At 38.7% G+C, this 15419-nt stretch overlaps 1 protein-coding gene across 6 annotated transcripts in view; it reads left to right on the plus strand.

Annotated features, from left to right (window-relative positions):
• Positions 1 to 15419, plus strand: part of GTF3C3 (general transcription factor IIIC subunit 3) — an 86332-nt gene that overhangs the window by 26842 nt on the left and 44071 nt on the right. For 3 of the 6 annotated variants that reach the window (XM_067741136.1, XM_067741140.1, XM_067741141.1), the window contains exon 18: positions 675 to 2097. In XM_067741136.1, coding sequence (XP_067597237.1) covers positions 675 to 797 — 123 coding nt within the window. In that variant the 3' untranslated portion in view covers positions 798 to 2097. Of the gene's footprint in view, positions 1 to 674; positions 2098 to 2144; positions 2302 to 15419 lie in introns of those variants that run through there. The other 3 variants (XR_010944333.1, XM_067741139.1, XM_067741137.1) reach the window with 2 other exon arrangements.

Below are 15419 nucleotides of genomic sequence, written 5' to 3' on the forward strand. Positions count from 1 at the left end.
TTGCATGGGGAAGATTAGGAACATAGATCTAATCTATTCCATTGATTGATTCCATTCATTTCTTTGTTATTTAAGTAGAAAAAAAGGTAATAACACTCATAAGGTAATCATTATAATCAATTTGGTGTATGCCCTCCTAGACCTATTCTTTATATGCCTTTCTGTTATATAGTACAGGTATTTTTTTCCCATCTGGTCATTTGTTTTATGATTTTTTTTTTTGCATGCAGAAGTTTTACATTTTTTATGAAGTCATATCAATCTTTCTCTTTATAGTTTCTACTTTTGCTGTTATACTTAGAAGGGCCTTTCCTACCCAAGATTATATTGTTGTATTTTTCAACGGTATTTTTCTTTTATGGTTTCACTTTTTTACTCTTAAATCCTAATTCATCTACAGTTCATTCTGCCATGTCTTGCGGATGAAACTTTTTTCTTTAACTTATTGGTTACACATTTAAAAATATTTGATGATACAGTTACTGTAACAATTAACTGAATCAGCATTACCTAATAAAAATTTAAATCCAAGGTATATGTCTAGTTTTATAATTTTTTTTTAGTATTATGAATTTTAATAGTTTTTTGAACACTTACAAAACTATTTATTTGCCATAAAATTGTCCTGGTTGTCAGTTTGAAATATAACTCATTCATATATTTTTTCCCCCTAGGGTATGGAAGTTGACCAGTTAGACTTACGAAGAGATATTGCCTACAATTTGTCTCTCATATATCAGAACAGCGGGAATATTGGAATGGCCCAGAAGCTTTTATATACTTATTGTTCTATATAAAGCCCCTCAGCTGGGTAAAGCAGCTTGGGCAGCTGCTGTGCATGGACCAGTATTTTCTGTCTCAGGGCTTATTATTAACCCAAAAATGGACATGATAATTTCAGAATTATCCGTGTATTTCATTTTTAAAATATGATAATAATTTTTTGGTAGATATGCAAAATTATCATTCCTGCAAGAATTTTATATTGGTCTGTCATTTTCCGTTACCATTTTTTGGTAAGTTGTCCCCCAAACTGAAATGGACAGTATTAGCCATTGAACCAGCATAGAGTTGAATACACTATTTTTTTCACACCATTTATTCATTTGTGTATTTAATACTGTAAATTAAACACCTACTATGTACCAGGCACTGTGATAGGTGTTTGGAATACAGTAGTGAGAAAGATATTACCTCTCAATACAGTTCTTTAAATACAGACCTTGAGCATATATTTATTTGAAAGAAATGTTTGCTACATTTCTACATATATCATTGTTGTCAGTCATCCATTTCTTAGTGCCCTGTTACTATTGCCGTTAGTTTTTCAAACACATAGAAAAGGAGGTTGCTTAGTAGAGGAAAGACAGATTGGGACTCTTACGTCAGCACAATTATGTAATTCACTTAGTTCCTTGCAAACTTATTTTAAATGGTTATGTGGTAGGAAGACAAGTAATGGAGTTAATCTTTTACTTTTCACCTGCATGTATCTTAGCCATAAAGACTGAGAGCTGGGAGGCTGGGCTTAATTCATAGCAAACTGCTCTGAGGCAAATACAAAAATGCATTATCAATGTTTGGCTTTCTGACCAAAAGAAAAAAGAAAAAAAGAAAACGTGACTAGGTTCAGTAGCCATGACCTGGTTTTCATTTCAAGATCACTAGGAGTGTAATAGGAAGACTAGGGAATTGTATGTATGGAATAAGGTGTTACTGATGAAGTCGAAACAGATAAAAACCTTTTACATATCTCAAATATTACATATTCTTGGATCTAAGATAACAGTACTTGTTAGATATACTTAGTTTAATAAGAGCTTTTTAGAGTTTCTTTTTAGGGGGAAACAAATACTATAATAAATGTACATATGGATTATAAGACCCAGTCCAACTGTGGGAGGAAAACAAGTATGAGACGTAGGATGAAAGAAGTACAGTGGGGGCTTTTTAGGAATTCTTACCACTGTTTACACTGTATACATAACTTTGTAGTTGAGAAGCAGAATTTGTATGTAATAAGTAAATGTATGGTGCACTCTGTGTGTATGTGTGTGTATGTATAGAATTTAAATAAACTTTATTTTTGTAATTAAAGTTGTTTCATATGCTTATATATATATTTTATTTCATGCCATTTGCAGGTAATAATAAAGCCGACTGTGATAGAGTGATCAGGTAGATTCGTGTCTTGGAATCCTGTGGAGTTGAGTACTCTGTGTTCAGAATTTCTCTCTTGAATTCAACTCACTGTGCTGTAACTCCAGTATCTGCTGAATAGCCTTGGAGGACACAATAAATCTCTCTAGCAGTCTTTTAAGAAAAAAAAGCTGATAATTGCATGAGTTTGTTTAACATTTAAAATCATAACTACCATTTGCTGAGTGTTTTTACTATGCTACTGTGTTCTAAGTACAGTGCAGGATATTTTAGATACATTAACTCTGATTCTGTCGGAGAATCACCTGCAAGGTAGATGTTATTGTTGTTATGATCATCCCCATCTTATTTATGAGAGATTAAATACCATGTTCAGGATCACTAGCAAGCTACTCCTTGCTCAGAGATGTTCCTTTGGAGGAACATACTTGCTACAGTTCCGAGTAACAACATAAAAATTGAGCATAAATTTACTTTAGAAAGAAGAAGGAGATGAGCAGTTATTTTTTCTATCCTCCAGGCCTTCTGCCTATTTTTTTTAATTAAAAAAGTTTTCATTTTATTTTTTCTATTTTTTTAATTAAATTTTTATTTTATAGTTGATCTACAATGTTGTGTTTTAGGTGTACAGCAAAGTGATTCAGTTATACATATACATATATCCATTCTTTTTCAGATTCTTTTCTCATATACGTTATTACAGAATATTGAGTACAGTTCTCTGTGCTATACAGTAGGTCCTTGTTGGTTATCTATTTTATATATAGTAGTGTGTATATGTTAATCCCAACTTCCTATTTTATCCCTCCTTTCCACACGTCCCCATTGGTAACTATAAGTTGGTTTTCAGAGTCTGTGAATCTGTTTTTGTTTTGTAAATAAGTTCATTTGTATCAGTTTTTTAGATTCCACATATAAGTGATATCATACGATATTTGTCTTTCTCTGTCTGATTTACTTCACTTAGTATGATCATCTCTAGGTCCATCCATGTTGCTGCAAATGACATTATTTCATTCTTTTTTATGGCTGAGTAGTATTCCATTGTATATATGTACCACATCTTTATTCATTCCTATCAGTGGACATTTAGGTTGCCTCCGTGTCTTGGCTGTTGTAAATAGTGCTGCAATGAACATTTGGGTATCCATATCTTTTTCAAACTACGGTTTTCTCCAGATATATGTCCAGGAGTGGGATTGCTGGATCATATGGTATTTCTGTTTTAGTTTTTTAACATACTTCCATACTGTTCTCCATAGTGGTTGTACCAGTTTACATTCCCACCCACAGTGTAGGAGGGTTCCCTTTTTCCCACACCCTCTCCAGCATTTATTGTTTGTACACTTTTTGATGATGGCCATTCTAACCAGTGTGAGGTGATACCTCATTGTAGTTTTGATTTGCAGTTCTCTAATAATAAGTGATGTTGAGCATCTTTTCATGTGCTTATTGGCCATCTGTATGTCTTCTTTGAAGAAATGTCTATTTAGGTCTTCTGCCCATTTTTTTGATTGGGTTGTTTGATATTGAGCTGCATGAGCCGTTTGTATATTTTGGAGATTAATCCCTTGTTGGTCGCATCATTTGCAAATTTTTTTTTCATAATATAGGTTGCCTTTTCGTTTTGTTTATGGTTTCCTTTGCTATGCAAAAGCTTTTAAGTTTAATTAGGTCCAATTTGTTTATTTTTGTTTATTTTTTTCATTACTATAGGAGGTGGATCCAAAATGATATTGCTATGATTTATGTCAAAGAGTGTCCTGCCTTTGACATAAATATGTCAAATTTGAAAATATGATTTATGTTGTCCTCTAAGAGCTTTATAGTATCCAGTCTTTTTTTAAAATTTATTTATTTTTTGGCTGTGCCACGCAGCTTGTGGGATCTTAGTTTCCTGACGAAGGATCAAACCCGGGCCCTCAGTAGTAAGAGCACACAGTCCTAACCACTGAACTGCCAGGGAATTCCCTATATTATCCAGTCTTACCTTTAGGTCTTTAATTCATTTTGAGTTTATTTTTGTGTAAGGTGTTAGAGAATGTTCTAGTTTCATTCTTTTACATGTAGCTGTCCAGTTTTCCCAGCACCACTTATTGAAGAGACTGTCTTTTCTCCATTGTATTGTTGCCTCCTTTGTCATAGATGAATTGACCATAGGCACATGGATTTATTTCTGAACTTTCTATCCTGTTCCATTGATCTATAATTCTGTTTTTGTGCCAGTACCATACTGTTTTGATGACTGTAGCTTTGTAGTATAGTCAGAAGTCAGGGAGCCTGATTCCTTCAGCTTCATTTTTCCTTCTTGGGATTGCTTTGGCTATTTGGGGTCTTTTGTGTTTCCATACAAATTGTAAACTTTTTGGTTCTAGTTCTGTGAAAAATGCCATGGGTAATTTGATAGGGATTGCATTGAATCTGTAGATTGCCTTGGTAGTATAGTCATTTTGACAATATTGATTCTTCCAATCCAAGAACATAGTATATTTTTCCATCTGTGCAATCTTCAGTTTCCTTCATCGGTGTCTAATAGTTTTCAGAGTACAGTTCTTTTGCCTCCTTAGGTAGGTTTATTCCTAGGGCTTTTATTCTTTTGAATGCAATGGTAAATGGGATTGTTTCCTTAATTTCTCTTTCTGATCTTTCATTGTTAATGTATAGAAATGCAACAGATTTCTGTGTATTAGTTTTGTATCCTGTAACGTTACTGAATTCATTGATGAGATCTAGTAGTTATCTGGTAGCATCTTTAGGGTTTTCTATTTATAGGATTATGTCATCTGCAAACAGTGACAGTTTTACTTCTTCTTTTCCAATTTGGTTTCCTTTTATTTCTTTTTGTTCTCTGATTGTCATGGCTAGGACTTCCAAAACTATGTTGAATAAATGTGGTGAGTGTGGGCACCCTTGTCTTGTTCCTGATCTTAGAGGAAATGCTTCCAGCTTTTCATCACTGAATATGCTGTTAGCTGTAGGTTTGTCATATATGGCCTTTATTATGTTGAGGTAGGTTCCCTCTATGCCCACTTTCTGGAGAGTTTTTTTGTTTTATCATAAATGGGTGTTGAACTTTGTCAAAAGCTTTTTCTGCATCTATTGAGATGATCATATGATTTTTATTCTTCAATTTGTTGATGTGGTGTGTCATACTAATTGATTTTCAGATATTGAAAAATCCTTGCATCACTCAGATAAATCCAAATTGATCATGGTGTTTGATCCTTTTAACATATTGTTGGATTTGGTTTGCTAGTATTTTGTTGAGGATTTTTGCATCTTGTTCATCACTGATATTGGCTTGTAATTTTCTTTTTTGTGGTATCTTTGGTTTTGGTATCAGGGTGATGGTGGCCTCAAAGAATGAGTTTGGGAGTGTCCTTCCTCTGCAATTTTTTGGAATAGTTTCAGAAGGATAGGTGGTAACTCTCCTCTAGATGTATGATAGAAATCGCCTGTGAAGCCATCTGGTCCTGGACTTTTGTTTGTTGGGAGTTTTTTTGTTTTTGTTTTTTGCGGTATGCAGGCCTCTCAGTGTTTTGGCCTCTCCCGTTGCGGAGTACAGGCTCCGGACGCGCAGGCTCAGCGGCCATGGCTTACGGGCCCAGCTGCTCCGTGGCACGTGGGATCTTCCCAGACCGGGGCACGAACCCATGTCCCCTGCATTGGCAGGCGGACTCTCAACCACTGTGCCACCAGGGAAGCCCTGTTGGGAGTTTTTTAATCAGAGTTTTAATTTCAGTGCTTGTGATTGGTCTGTTTATATTTTCTATTTCTTTCTGGTTCAGTCTTGGGAGATTATACCTTTCTAATAATTTGTCCATTTCTTCTAGGTTGTCCATTTTATTGGCATATAGTTGCTTGTAGTAGTCTCTTATGATCCTTTGTATTTCCGCGGTGTCTGTTGTAACTTCTTTTTCATTTCTAATTTTATTGATTTGAGTCTTCTCCCTTTTTTTCTTGATGAATCTGGCTAATGGTTTATCAATTTTGTTTATTTTTTTCAAAAACCAGCTTTTAGTTTCATTGATCTTTTCTATTTTCTTTGTTTCTCTTTCATTTATTTCTGCTCTGATCTTTATGATTTCTTTCCTTCTATTGATACTAACTTTGGGTTTTGTTTGTTCTTCTTTCTCTAGTTGCTTTTGGGGTAAGGTTAGGTTTTTTAAGTTGAGATTTTTCTTGTTTCCTCATGTAAGATTGTATTGCTATAAACTTCCCTCTTAAAATGGCTTTTGCTGCATCCCATAGGTTTTGGATCATTGTGTTTTTATTTTCATTTGTCTCCAGGTATTTTTTGATTTCCTCTTTGATTTCTTCCGTGATCCATTGGTTGTTTAGTAACATATCGTTTAGCCTCCACGTGTTTTTATTACAGTTTTTTTTTTCTTGTAGTTGATTTCTAATCTTATAGTGTTGTGGTCGGAAAACATGCTTGATATGATTTCAGTATCCTTATATTTACCAAGGCTCGCTTTGTGGCCCACCATGTGATCAGTCCTGGAGAACGTTCCATGAGCACTTGAGAAGAATGTGTATTCTGCTGCTTTCAGATGGCATGTTCTATAACCATCAATTAAGTTCATCTGGTTTAATGTGTCATTTTAGGCCTGTGTTTCCTTACTGATTTTCTGTTTGGATGATCTGTCCATTGATGTAAGTGGGGTGTTATGGTCCCCTACTATTATTGTGTTACTGTCAGTTTCTCCTTTTATGGCTGTTAGTATTTGCCTTATATATTGATGTGTTCCTATGTTGGTTGCATATATATTTACTATTGTTTTATCTTCTTGGATTGATTCCTTGATCATTATGTAGTGTCCTTCTTTGTCTCTTGTAACAGTCTTTATTTTAAAGTCTATTTTGTCTGATATGAGTATGGCTACTCCAGCTTTCTTTTGATTTCCATTTGCATGGAATACCTTTTTTCCATCCCCTCACTTTCAGTCTGTGTGGGTCTCTGGATCTGAAATGGGTCTCCTGTAGACAGCTTATATGGATCTTGTTTTTGTATCCATTCAGCCAGTCTGTGTCTTTTGGTTGGAGCATTTAATCCATTTACATTTAAGGTAACTATCGATAGTATGTTCTTATTGCCATTTTGTTAATTGTTTTGGATTTGTTTTTGCAGCTCTTTTTCCTTTCCTTCCTCTTTTGTTCTCTTGTGATTTGATGAGTATCTTTCTAATTGTGTTTGGATTGCTTTTTCTTTTTTGTGTGTGTATCTATTGTAGTTTTCGGTTTGCGGTTCCCATGACATTTTTATATAGCAGTCTCTATATATACCAGATTGTTTTAAGTTGCTGGTCTCTTAATTTTCAGTGCATTTCCAATATGTTGCATTTGTACTCCCTTCTTACAGTTGCTGGTTTTGATATCATATTTGTGTGTGGATGATTTCCTACATTTACTGTATGTTTGCCTTTACCAGTGCGCTTTCCCATTCATAATTTTCTTGTTTCAATCTGTGGCCTCTTCTTTTCCACCTAGAGAAGTTCCTTTAGCATTTGTTGTAAAGCTGGTTTGGTGGTGCTGAATTCTCTTAGCTTTTGATTGTAAAGCTTTTGATTTCTCCATCAAATCTAAATGAGAGCCTTGCTGGGTAGAGTATTCCTGATTATAGGTTTTTCCCTTTTGTCACTTTATTTATAATTATTTGTTTAATATTTTTTTTAATTTTTTTTTTATTTTGGCTGCACCAGGTCTTAGTTGTGGCATGCGGGATCTTCGTTGCTGCGTGTGGGATCTTTAGTTGTGGCTTGTGGGTCTTTTAGTCAGAATGTGGACTTCTTAGTTGCAGAATGCAGACTCTTAGTTGCGGCATGCGAGCTTCTTAGTTGCGCCATGCGGGCTTCTTAGTTGCGGCATGTGGACTCTTAGTTGTGGCATGTGAACTCTTAGTTGCGGTGTGCATGTGGGATCTAAGTCCCCAACCAGGGATCAAACCTGGGCCCCCTGTATTGGGAGCGTGGAGAGTCTCACCCACTGGACCAGCAGGGAAGTCCCCCTTTCATCACTTTAACTCTATTGTGCCACTCCCTTCTAACCTGCAGAGTTTCTGGTGAAAAGTCAGCTGATAACCTTATGAGGATTCCCTTGTATGTTATTTGTTGCTTTTCCCTTGTTGCTTTTAATATGTTCTCTTTGTCTTTAATTTTTGTCCGTTTGATTAATATGTGACTCATTGTTTTCCTCCTTGGGTTAATCCTTTTTGGGACTCTCTGTGCTTTCTGGACTTGAGTGTTTCCTTTCCCATGTTAGGAAAGTTTTCAGCTATTATCTCTTGAAATACTTTCTCAGATCCTTTCTCTCTCTCTTCTCCTTCTGGGACCCCTATAATGTGAATGTTGGTGCATTTAATGTCCCAGAAGTCCCTTAGACTGTCCTCATTTCTTTTCATTCTTTTTTCTTTATTCTGTTTCACAACAGTGATTTCTATCAGTCTATCTTCCAGCTCACTTATTTGTTCTTCTGCCTCATTTATTCTGCTGTTGATTCCTTTTAGTGTATTTTTCATTTCAGTTTTTGTGTTGTTCATCTCTGTTTGTTGTTTAAATCTTCTAGTTCTTCGTTAAACATTTCTTGTATCTTCTCGGTCTGTGCCTCCATTCTTTTTCCGAGATCTTGGATCATCTTTCCTGTCATTACTCTGAATTCTTTTTGAGGTAGATTGCCTGTCTCCACTTCATTTATTTGTTCTTCTGGGGTTTTATCTTGTTCTTTAATCTGGGACATATTCCTCTGCCGTCTCATTTTGTCTAACTTTCTGTGTTTGTGGTCTCCATTCCTCAGGCTGCAGGATTGTAATTCTTCTTGGTTCTGGTGTCTGCCCCCTGGTGGGTGAAGTTGATCCAAAGCCTTGTTCAGGCTTCCTGGTGAGAGGGACTGGTGCTTTCCTGCTGGCAGGTGGAGCTGGGTCTGTCCCTCTGGTAGGCAGGGCCATGTCAAGAGGTATGTTTATAGGCAACTGTTTTCTAAGGACAAATTTAGGCAGCCTGTCTGCTGATGGGTGGTGCTGTGTTCCCATCCTGTTAGTTATTTGGCCTGAGGCTTCCCAGCACTGGAGCCTGCAGGCTTTTGGGTGGGTCCAGGTCCCTGTCAAAATGGCGACCTCCGTGAGAGCTCAGGCCGATGACTATTCTCTGGGGCATCCACTACTAGTGTCTTTGCCCAAACAGTGAGCCACAGCTGACCTCACCTCCTCCAGAGACCCTCCAAGATCTGCAGGTAGGTCTGGCCCAGGCTTCTGTGGAGTCACTGCTTTGCCCTGGGTCCCAGTGCACGTGAAACTTTGTTTGCACCCTCCAAGAGTGGAGTCTCTGTTTCCCCCAGTCCTGTGGAGCTCCTGCACTCAAGCCCTACTGGCCTTCAAAGCCAAATGCTCTGGGGGCTCCTCCTCCCAATGCCAGATCCCCAGGCTGGGGAGGCTGATGTGGGGCTCAGATCTCTTAACTCCTATGGGAGAACCTCTATGATATGATTATTTTCCAGTTTGTTGGTCACCCATCCAGCAGGTTTGGGATTTGATTATACCAGAAAAGCGCCCCTCCTACCATCTCATTGTGTCTTCTTTTTTGTCTTTGGGCGTAGAAGATCTTTTTTTGTAGGTTTGAGTCTTTTTTGTCAATGGCTGTTCACCAGTTAGTTGTGATTTTGGTGTTTTTGTGAGAGGAGGTGAACTCAAGTCCTATTCTGCCATCTGTGCAATTTCTAGAGACCATAGCTGTGCACCAGAGAACAGGAGAGAAGTAGTTTCTCACAATTCCTGCCTTCAGAAATTCATTTGTTCAGTAGATATTTACTGAGTGCCTACTTCTTGCTAAAACTGGGCAGTTGAGATTTAAAGAGGTTTTCTTATGTGGCGGAGGCCCAGTGCCTGTGGTATGGAAGATGGGAGGGGGATGGGGGGAGGAGTTGCCCCTACCCCCTCGGCTCTTGGTTGAAGGTGCCCTTCTGCCTATTAAGAGCCTGGAAACATCTATTGGTGTGTCTTTTAAAAAGCTAATAATTCATCATCCTCACTCCATCCATGGGATCCTGATAGCCACTTTATGCAATGAGATTCTTTTCTACTGGTCACAGTTGATTCAGCAGGGAGTCTGCCCCTGAACCAAGTTGGGCCAGTCAAGAGTTTACACCCCCCTTGCCTGGGAATTTTAGAATTGAGATAGAGCCTTTCTGTGGGACTGGAACTTGAGAGCTATGAGGACATTTTCTGCTTTCCTTGTGGGCCAACTAGAAGTTAACCCATTCCATTGACAAAAAGCCTGTGCATTAATAGAAGCAGAGATGAGAGATGGAGAGAGCACTCCCTGGGTCCCCAGAGATTGTCCAGTTCTCCATTCCCATCCTTTGTAAGGCTGCATTCTTACCCTTGGGTTCTTTCTGTAAGATAGCCCTGATTCTGTAATAAATTTCACTTTAAAATTTACACTAGCTTGAATTTGTCTGTTATGTGCACCCAGAAAAGTCCTAACTGATCCACGATTATTCCATCTTCTTTTTCATTTAACATTCATGCTTTTCAGCTTTCTTCACAAGAGGGAAGGACATAGAGCAACCAGGGACGATGTCACTGAATTGTAAGTAGCATTATGAAGTCTAATCCACAATAGAGAGACTTTAAAAAACTTCAGAGCAATTACAGTAGGAATGTGCCTACTCTTTGGTGATGTAAAGTCAACATAAGACCATAGAATTGTCTGACCACTGTGCTTCTTATAGTAGTTAATTCTGTAAGAAGCATTAATACTCAACAAGGTAGAAAAGCATGGAAGAGCAGGGGTTAATGCCCAAGTAGTTAACAATATGATATGGGATAACTATAAATGAGTTTCATCTCCAGGTCCATAGTCCCCAAAGCAATTGCTGTTATGCTCTGAAACTGTAATTTTTGAGGCATATTAAAGAAGAAAATCAAATGAACTGAATTTTTGAAACAGGCAAGAGGAAATGCTGGAAACCATTTGAGCATGATATTGACGTGATTCTAGCCAATTTGTGTACGTGTAGAAGAGATGTTCTTTAGATGTGCTCCCTTTCCTTGGAAGGGGACTTGGTGGCTCAGGGGACTACCATAACTTCAATCTATCTGGATTTCAACAGTATTTGAGGAAGCCTGTGGTAATATGCTTGTGGACTGAATGGAGAAATGCAGCAGAATGACCAAACCTGAAGAATGAATCTTGATAGACTGATGTCAACTGGAGAGAAATCACAAATGATAATATGCCACCAGGTTCCTTAACATCAACAATTTAGATAAAGATGTAAGAGGTTGTCAAATATACATGTGAAAAAACTAAAAGTTGTAAGTACCCATATGAATCAAGAATGAAAACTAAATGAACTACAAATAAGAGTTTAGAAAAAAATAAGCACTTAAGTTCAAGAACATCAATTTTAAAAATGCAGATTGTAGCTAGTTTACTAGTAGCTCATTAAAAGTAAGAGTCTCCTTCACTCTGATCAGATTCCACTTACATAAAATCTCTCCAGAAAATGACAAATAGGAAAGTGAGGGTTCTTTAAAAAATAATAAATGGAGAACTCTAGAAAGAAATTAAGATGCCTAGCCTAGACTAGAGACGACTCAAAAGGAAACATGATAGTTATTTTCAAATAGTAAATGGCAGACATGTGGGAGGGTGATTACTCTTTTTTCTGGGTGACCCAGAATAAATGTTATTTCTCTTTTTTCTGAATCTAGCTCATAAGACATATCTACCTAATATTGTCCCTCATTTTCACCTGTACAATCACTGGCAGATGGCATCTGCCTAGCAGTAACATCTTTTTTGGATGACTATTAGCTCACACCTCCTCCCTCTATGGAAATGGCCCTCAATTAGTACTAAGTCCTCCTGGCCACTGCTAATTGAACTTGACTCAAGTTGGGCCAATCATATTCTCTCTTCCTGATATTTTGAAGCTCAGCCTTGAGAGATGATGGTGAAGTTCAGTGTCCTTGGAACTAAATTACACCAATGCAGTGCCTTAAAGGAAAGTCGGGCCGAGTCCTGTTGCTGAGGTACCTGGAGTGCTTCTTCCTTCACAAGTGAATTCTTCATTTGATTCTCTAAGATAACTCTGTATCCTTCCAAGAGATTCTCTTTCTTACATAAGCTAGCATGCCAATTTGCATTCTTTAGGAAGCAGGTGTTGAAAACAAAAGGTGTATTGATGAGTAACACTTGTGAGGAAAACAGGCCCAGGCCTGGGCAGGGGGAGCCATCAGACTTGGATGCAGATGACACAGCCTGAGCCAGCTCAATGGGGAGCTCTGGAGCACAGACTGCCCATTGGAAGAGTTCCTTAATGGTGGGCACAGCTAGGCCCTTGCGTTCCGGCTTTGCTCTGTCATTGCCTAGAATTCAGCAGAGACGAGCATGATCTGGGTTATTTATCTCCACCTTGCTCAGTCATTGGCTGGGGGCCCCCGTGAGAAGAGCATGGCTTGGCTCCAAAGCTGAGGCATAGCTTGAAGTCGCTAAGAGCTGAAAACAGTCAACTAACTGGTCTACAGAGACACCCCAGAGGTTTCAAGATCAAAAAACAAAAAATCCAAAAAACCCAAAGACAAAAGCAAGCCAAACGAAAAATACAGCATAAACTCAAGACCACAGAGAATAAAAGACAGGCAGATGAAATAATTTTGGAAAGTAAAAAGCAAATAGGCAATTGGCAACTGAACATGCCAGAGGAAAATGAAAGCGAAGTGCCCACAGGAGGTGGTGGAGAGGCAGTCGGATGCCAGCTGATTCAAGCCCTGAGAGGCTCACGCATCAGAGACGTCAGCAACCTCCAAAGGCAGGTGAGGTGGGGCTAAAAACAGGTGGAGCAGTTGAAAATCTGTTAAGCTGTTAGATCTTCTCAATTGCCCTATTCACCTTGAGTAGTTTACCACTTCACCCCTGCCCTGCAGAACACCAGTGGTTTATTTTCTGGAGCTGTTGAATCAGGATCTCTGGATGCAGGAATACCAGGCATAGCTGAAGACAGAGTGTTACACCAAAAGCAGAGGATTAAGTAAAAGTCTACACACGGAACAGTGATCTCAGTATCCTTCTCCTATTAAACTCCCAGAAAACTGGCAGCCAGGTTAATATCCTCCAAGCAGGGGATTAGAGGATTCCTCTCAGGAAAACCTGGCCCAAGATAAAAGACCTGTAGATACTGACAGCGGGGGGTTCCCAGTGAAACCTGCCAGTGGACAAACCCCTCCCACTTTCACTGTGCCCCAGTCAGCTTGGAGGTACCTTGATATTCGTCTGAACAGGCAGCTAATGATCATTAGACGTCTGAAGAAAGCCTCTGAAATGACAGAGATTCATATAAGCGAATGGGTAGGGGATGGGGGGGAAACTCAAGGGAACAGAACTAGTGCAGGAAGTAGAAAACTAAAGAAAATGTAATTAATATTCCCAGATGAGAAGATACTGTATACATGAAGAGAAAATGCTATAAAAAGGAATATTCAAAGAATAAAAGAGAGATTTATCAAATTAAAAATGTAACTGCCAGTATTAATTCCATGAAAGGGCTAGGGAAAATAGAATTTAAAAAAGACAAAAAGGAAAATTGAAGAGATGAGAAAATTAAAGGTTACAAAACAGTCTAATACAAGTTCTTTGCGGCAGTTACCGTATCTTATAAATTCATTTATATTTCAAGGTATGTGATTGCTTGATTATAAATAATTCCAGTAGGAGGAACAATGATTTTTTTATATGCAGTAGATGGCTGTACATTTTATAAATTTAGAATTGTACTTCATCATTTCATGGTCTTAATACAGTTATGCCAACTTTTAACATTTTTCCCCAAAATAAGCTTAATTATTTTTACTTGAAGAGAAAAAATTGCAAAATCACTCTCCACATTTGGGCAATCATATCCCCAAAGCTTTGTTCCTTTGCACTGCTCTCCATCACCATGGAGAGGACAGCTGGAGCCCTAACATGTGTTTCTTGCTGCCCATTTTTTTGGTCTTGAGCAAAAGAATGTCTAGGAACTATTAAGGTACCCACACCATGCACGAAAAGAAATCTACCCTGTTTTTGGACTCAGGATAAGCAAACTAGGATCAGAGTGACCATTAGCAAGACCACTTGGTAGTTTAGCAAAGACACTCAGGTGTTTGTATTCAGAAAAGGGAGTTCAAGCGAAAAGAGGAAAGAGAAAGCTGATAAACACAGCTCTGACTCAGGAGCCCGCAGCTGTGTCAAGAGGGCCTGAGGAAGTCACTCCTGGGATAGCGAGTTCTAAGGATGTCAGTTGTTGCGTCTTTCTAGAGCTAGGTAGTGGTGTAGACTAATTTCAGTTTCTAGTTTCAGAGGGGGTTGAATGCAGCAAAACAAGTGTTTCTTATTTAAGCCCACCTGCGTACCTACGGACAGTTGAAAGAGGTATTTTTCTAACAAACACTTTGCAGAATTAGTTCTGCCTTGTTAGGAGATGCTTGGTAAATTTGTGCGTGGGTGAGGCGCGTCTTCCCCGTTTCAGGTGTTTCTCTTCTGTGATTAAAGAAGGAGAAAGGTAGGGACTCTGACCACTAGAGGGAGCATGGTATTTATAGACCTTCCCAACCGCGAGACTCTTCCAGTCGGAGCCGTGCTGATCGCTTCGTCAGGCCTTGCGGAGGCCAGAGAATCCTGGAGCCGCCTGCGTGCCCTACAGATAGTGCCAGTTATCGTGTGCCACGACGTGGAAAAGGTTGGAAAGCACGACTTTCGTGCCATTTTTGAGGCGCAGATTAAAACCAGCTACGGATGAGTAAAGAACAATTCACATTGATTTTTATTGCCGGGAGATTATCAAAAGGTAAAAATATCCTGACAATTTCAGAAGTGTTAAATTACAGGACGGGGTTTTTCCCCTCTCCTTAATCTCTTCCCAGCCCTACTGTTTTTCCAGAGGGTCTCTGGTAAGCCTGAGAAAAGAGACAGAGCCGGTTAGCGTCTTAACACATTGAAGTTCTGCTGTGTCCGGAACGACCTAGACTTTTCCTCTAAGGATGCAAAGGACTTGTAGTTACTGATTTAACCCTTCCAGGGGAAAAAGAAAAGAACTGTGCTTGCCTTTCTGTGTATAGTCAGAATCCTCGGGTAAATGCTACCAAGCTGCACTCCAGGTGGCTGTGTTGATTGTGCGAGGTTAGCTGTCTCCCCCTGCCCACTTCACACCCGATATTTTTTTCCCAATTGATAGGACGAAAATGGTTTTTGCATTTGCTTACTACCAAGGTTGAAATCTATCGT

This window comes from Pseudorca crassidens, chromosome 6 (genome assembly GCF_039906515.1).
Source record: "Pseudorca crassidens isolate mPseCra1 chromosome 6, mPseCra1.hap1, whole genome shotgun sequence".
Taxonomy (NCBI): domain Eukaryota; kingdom Metazoa; phylum Chordata; class Mammalia; order Artiodactyla; family Delphinidae; genus Pseudorca; species Pseudorca crassidens.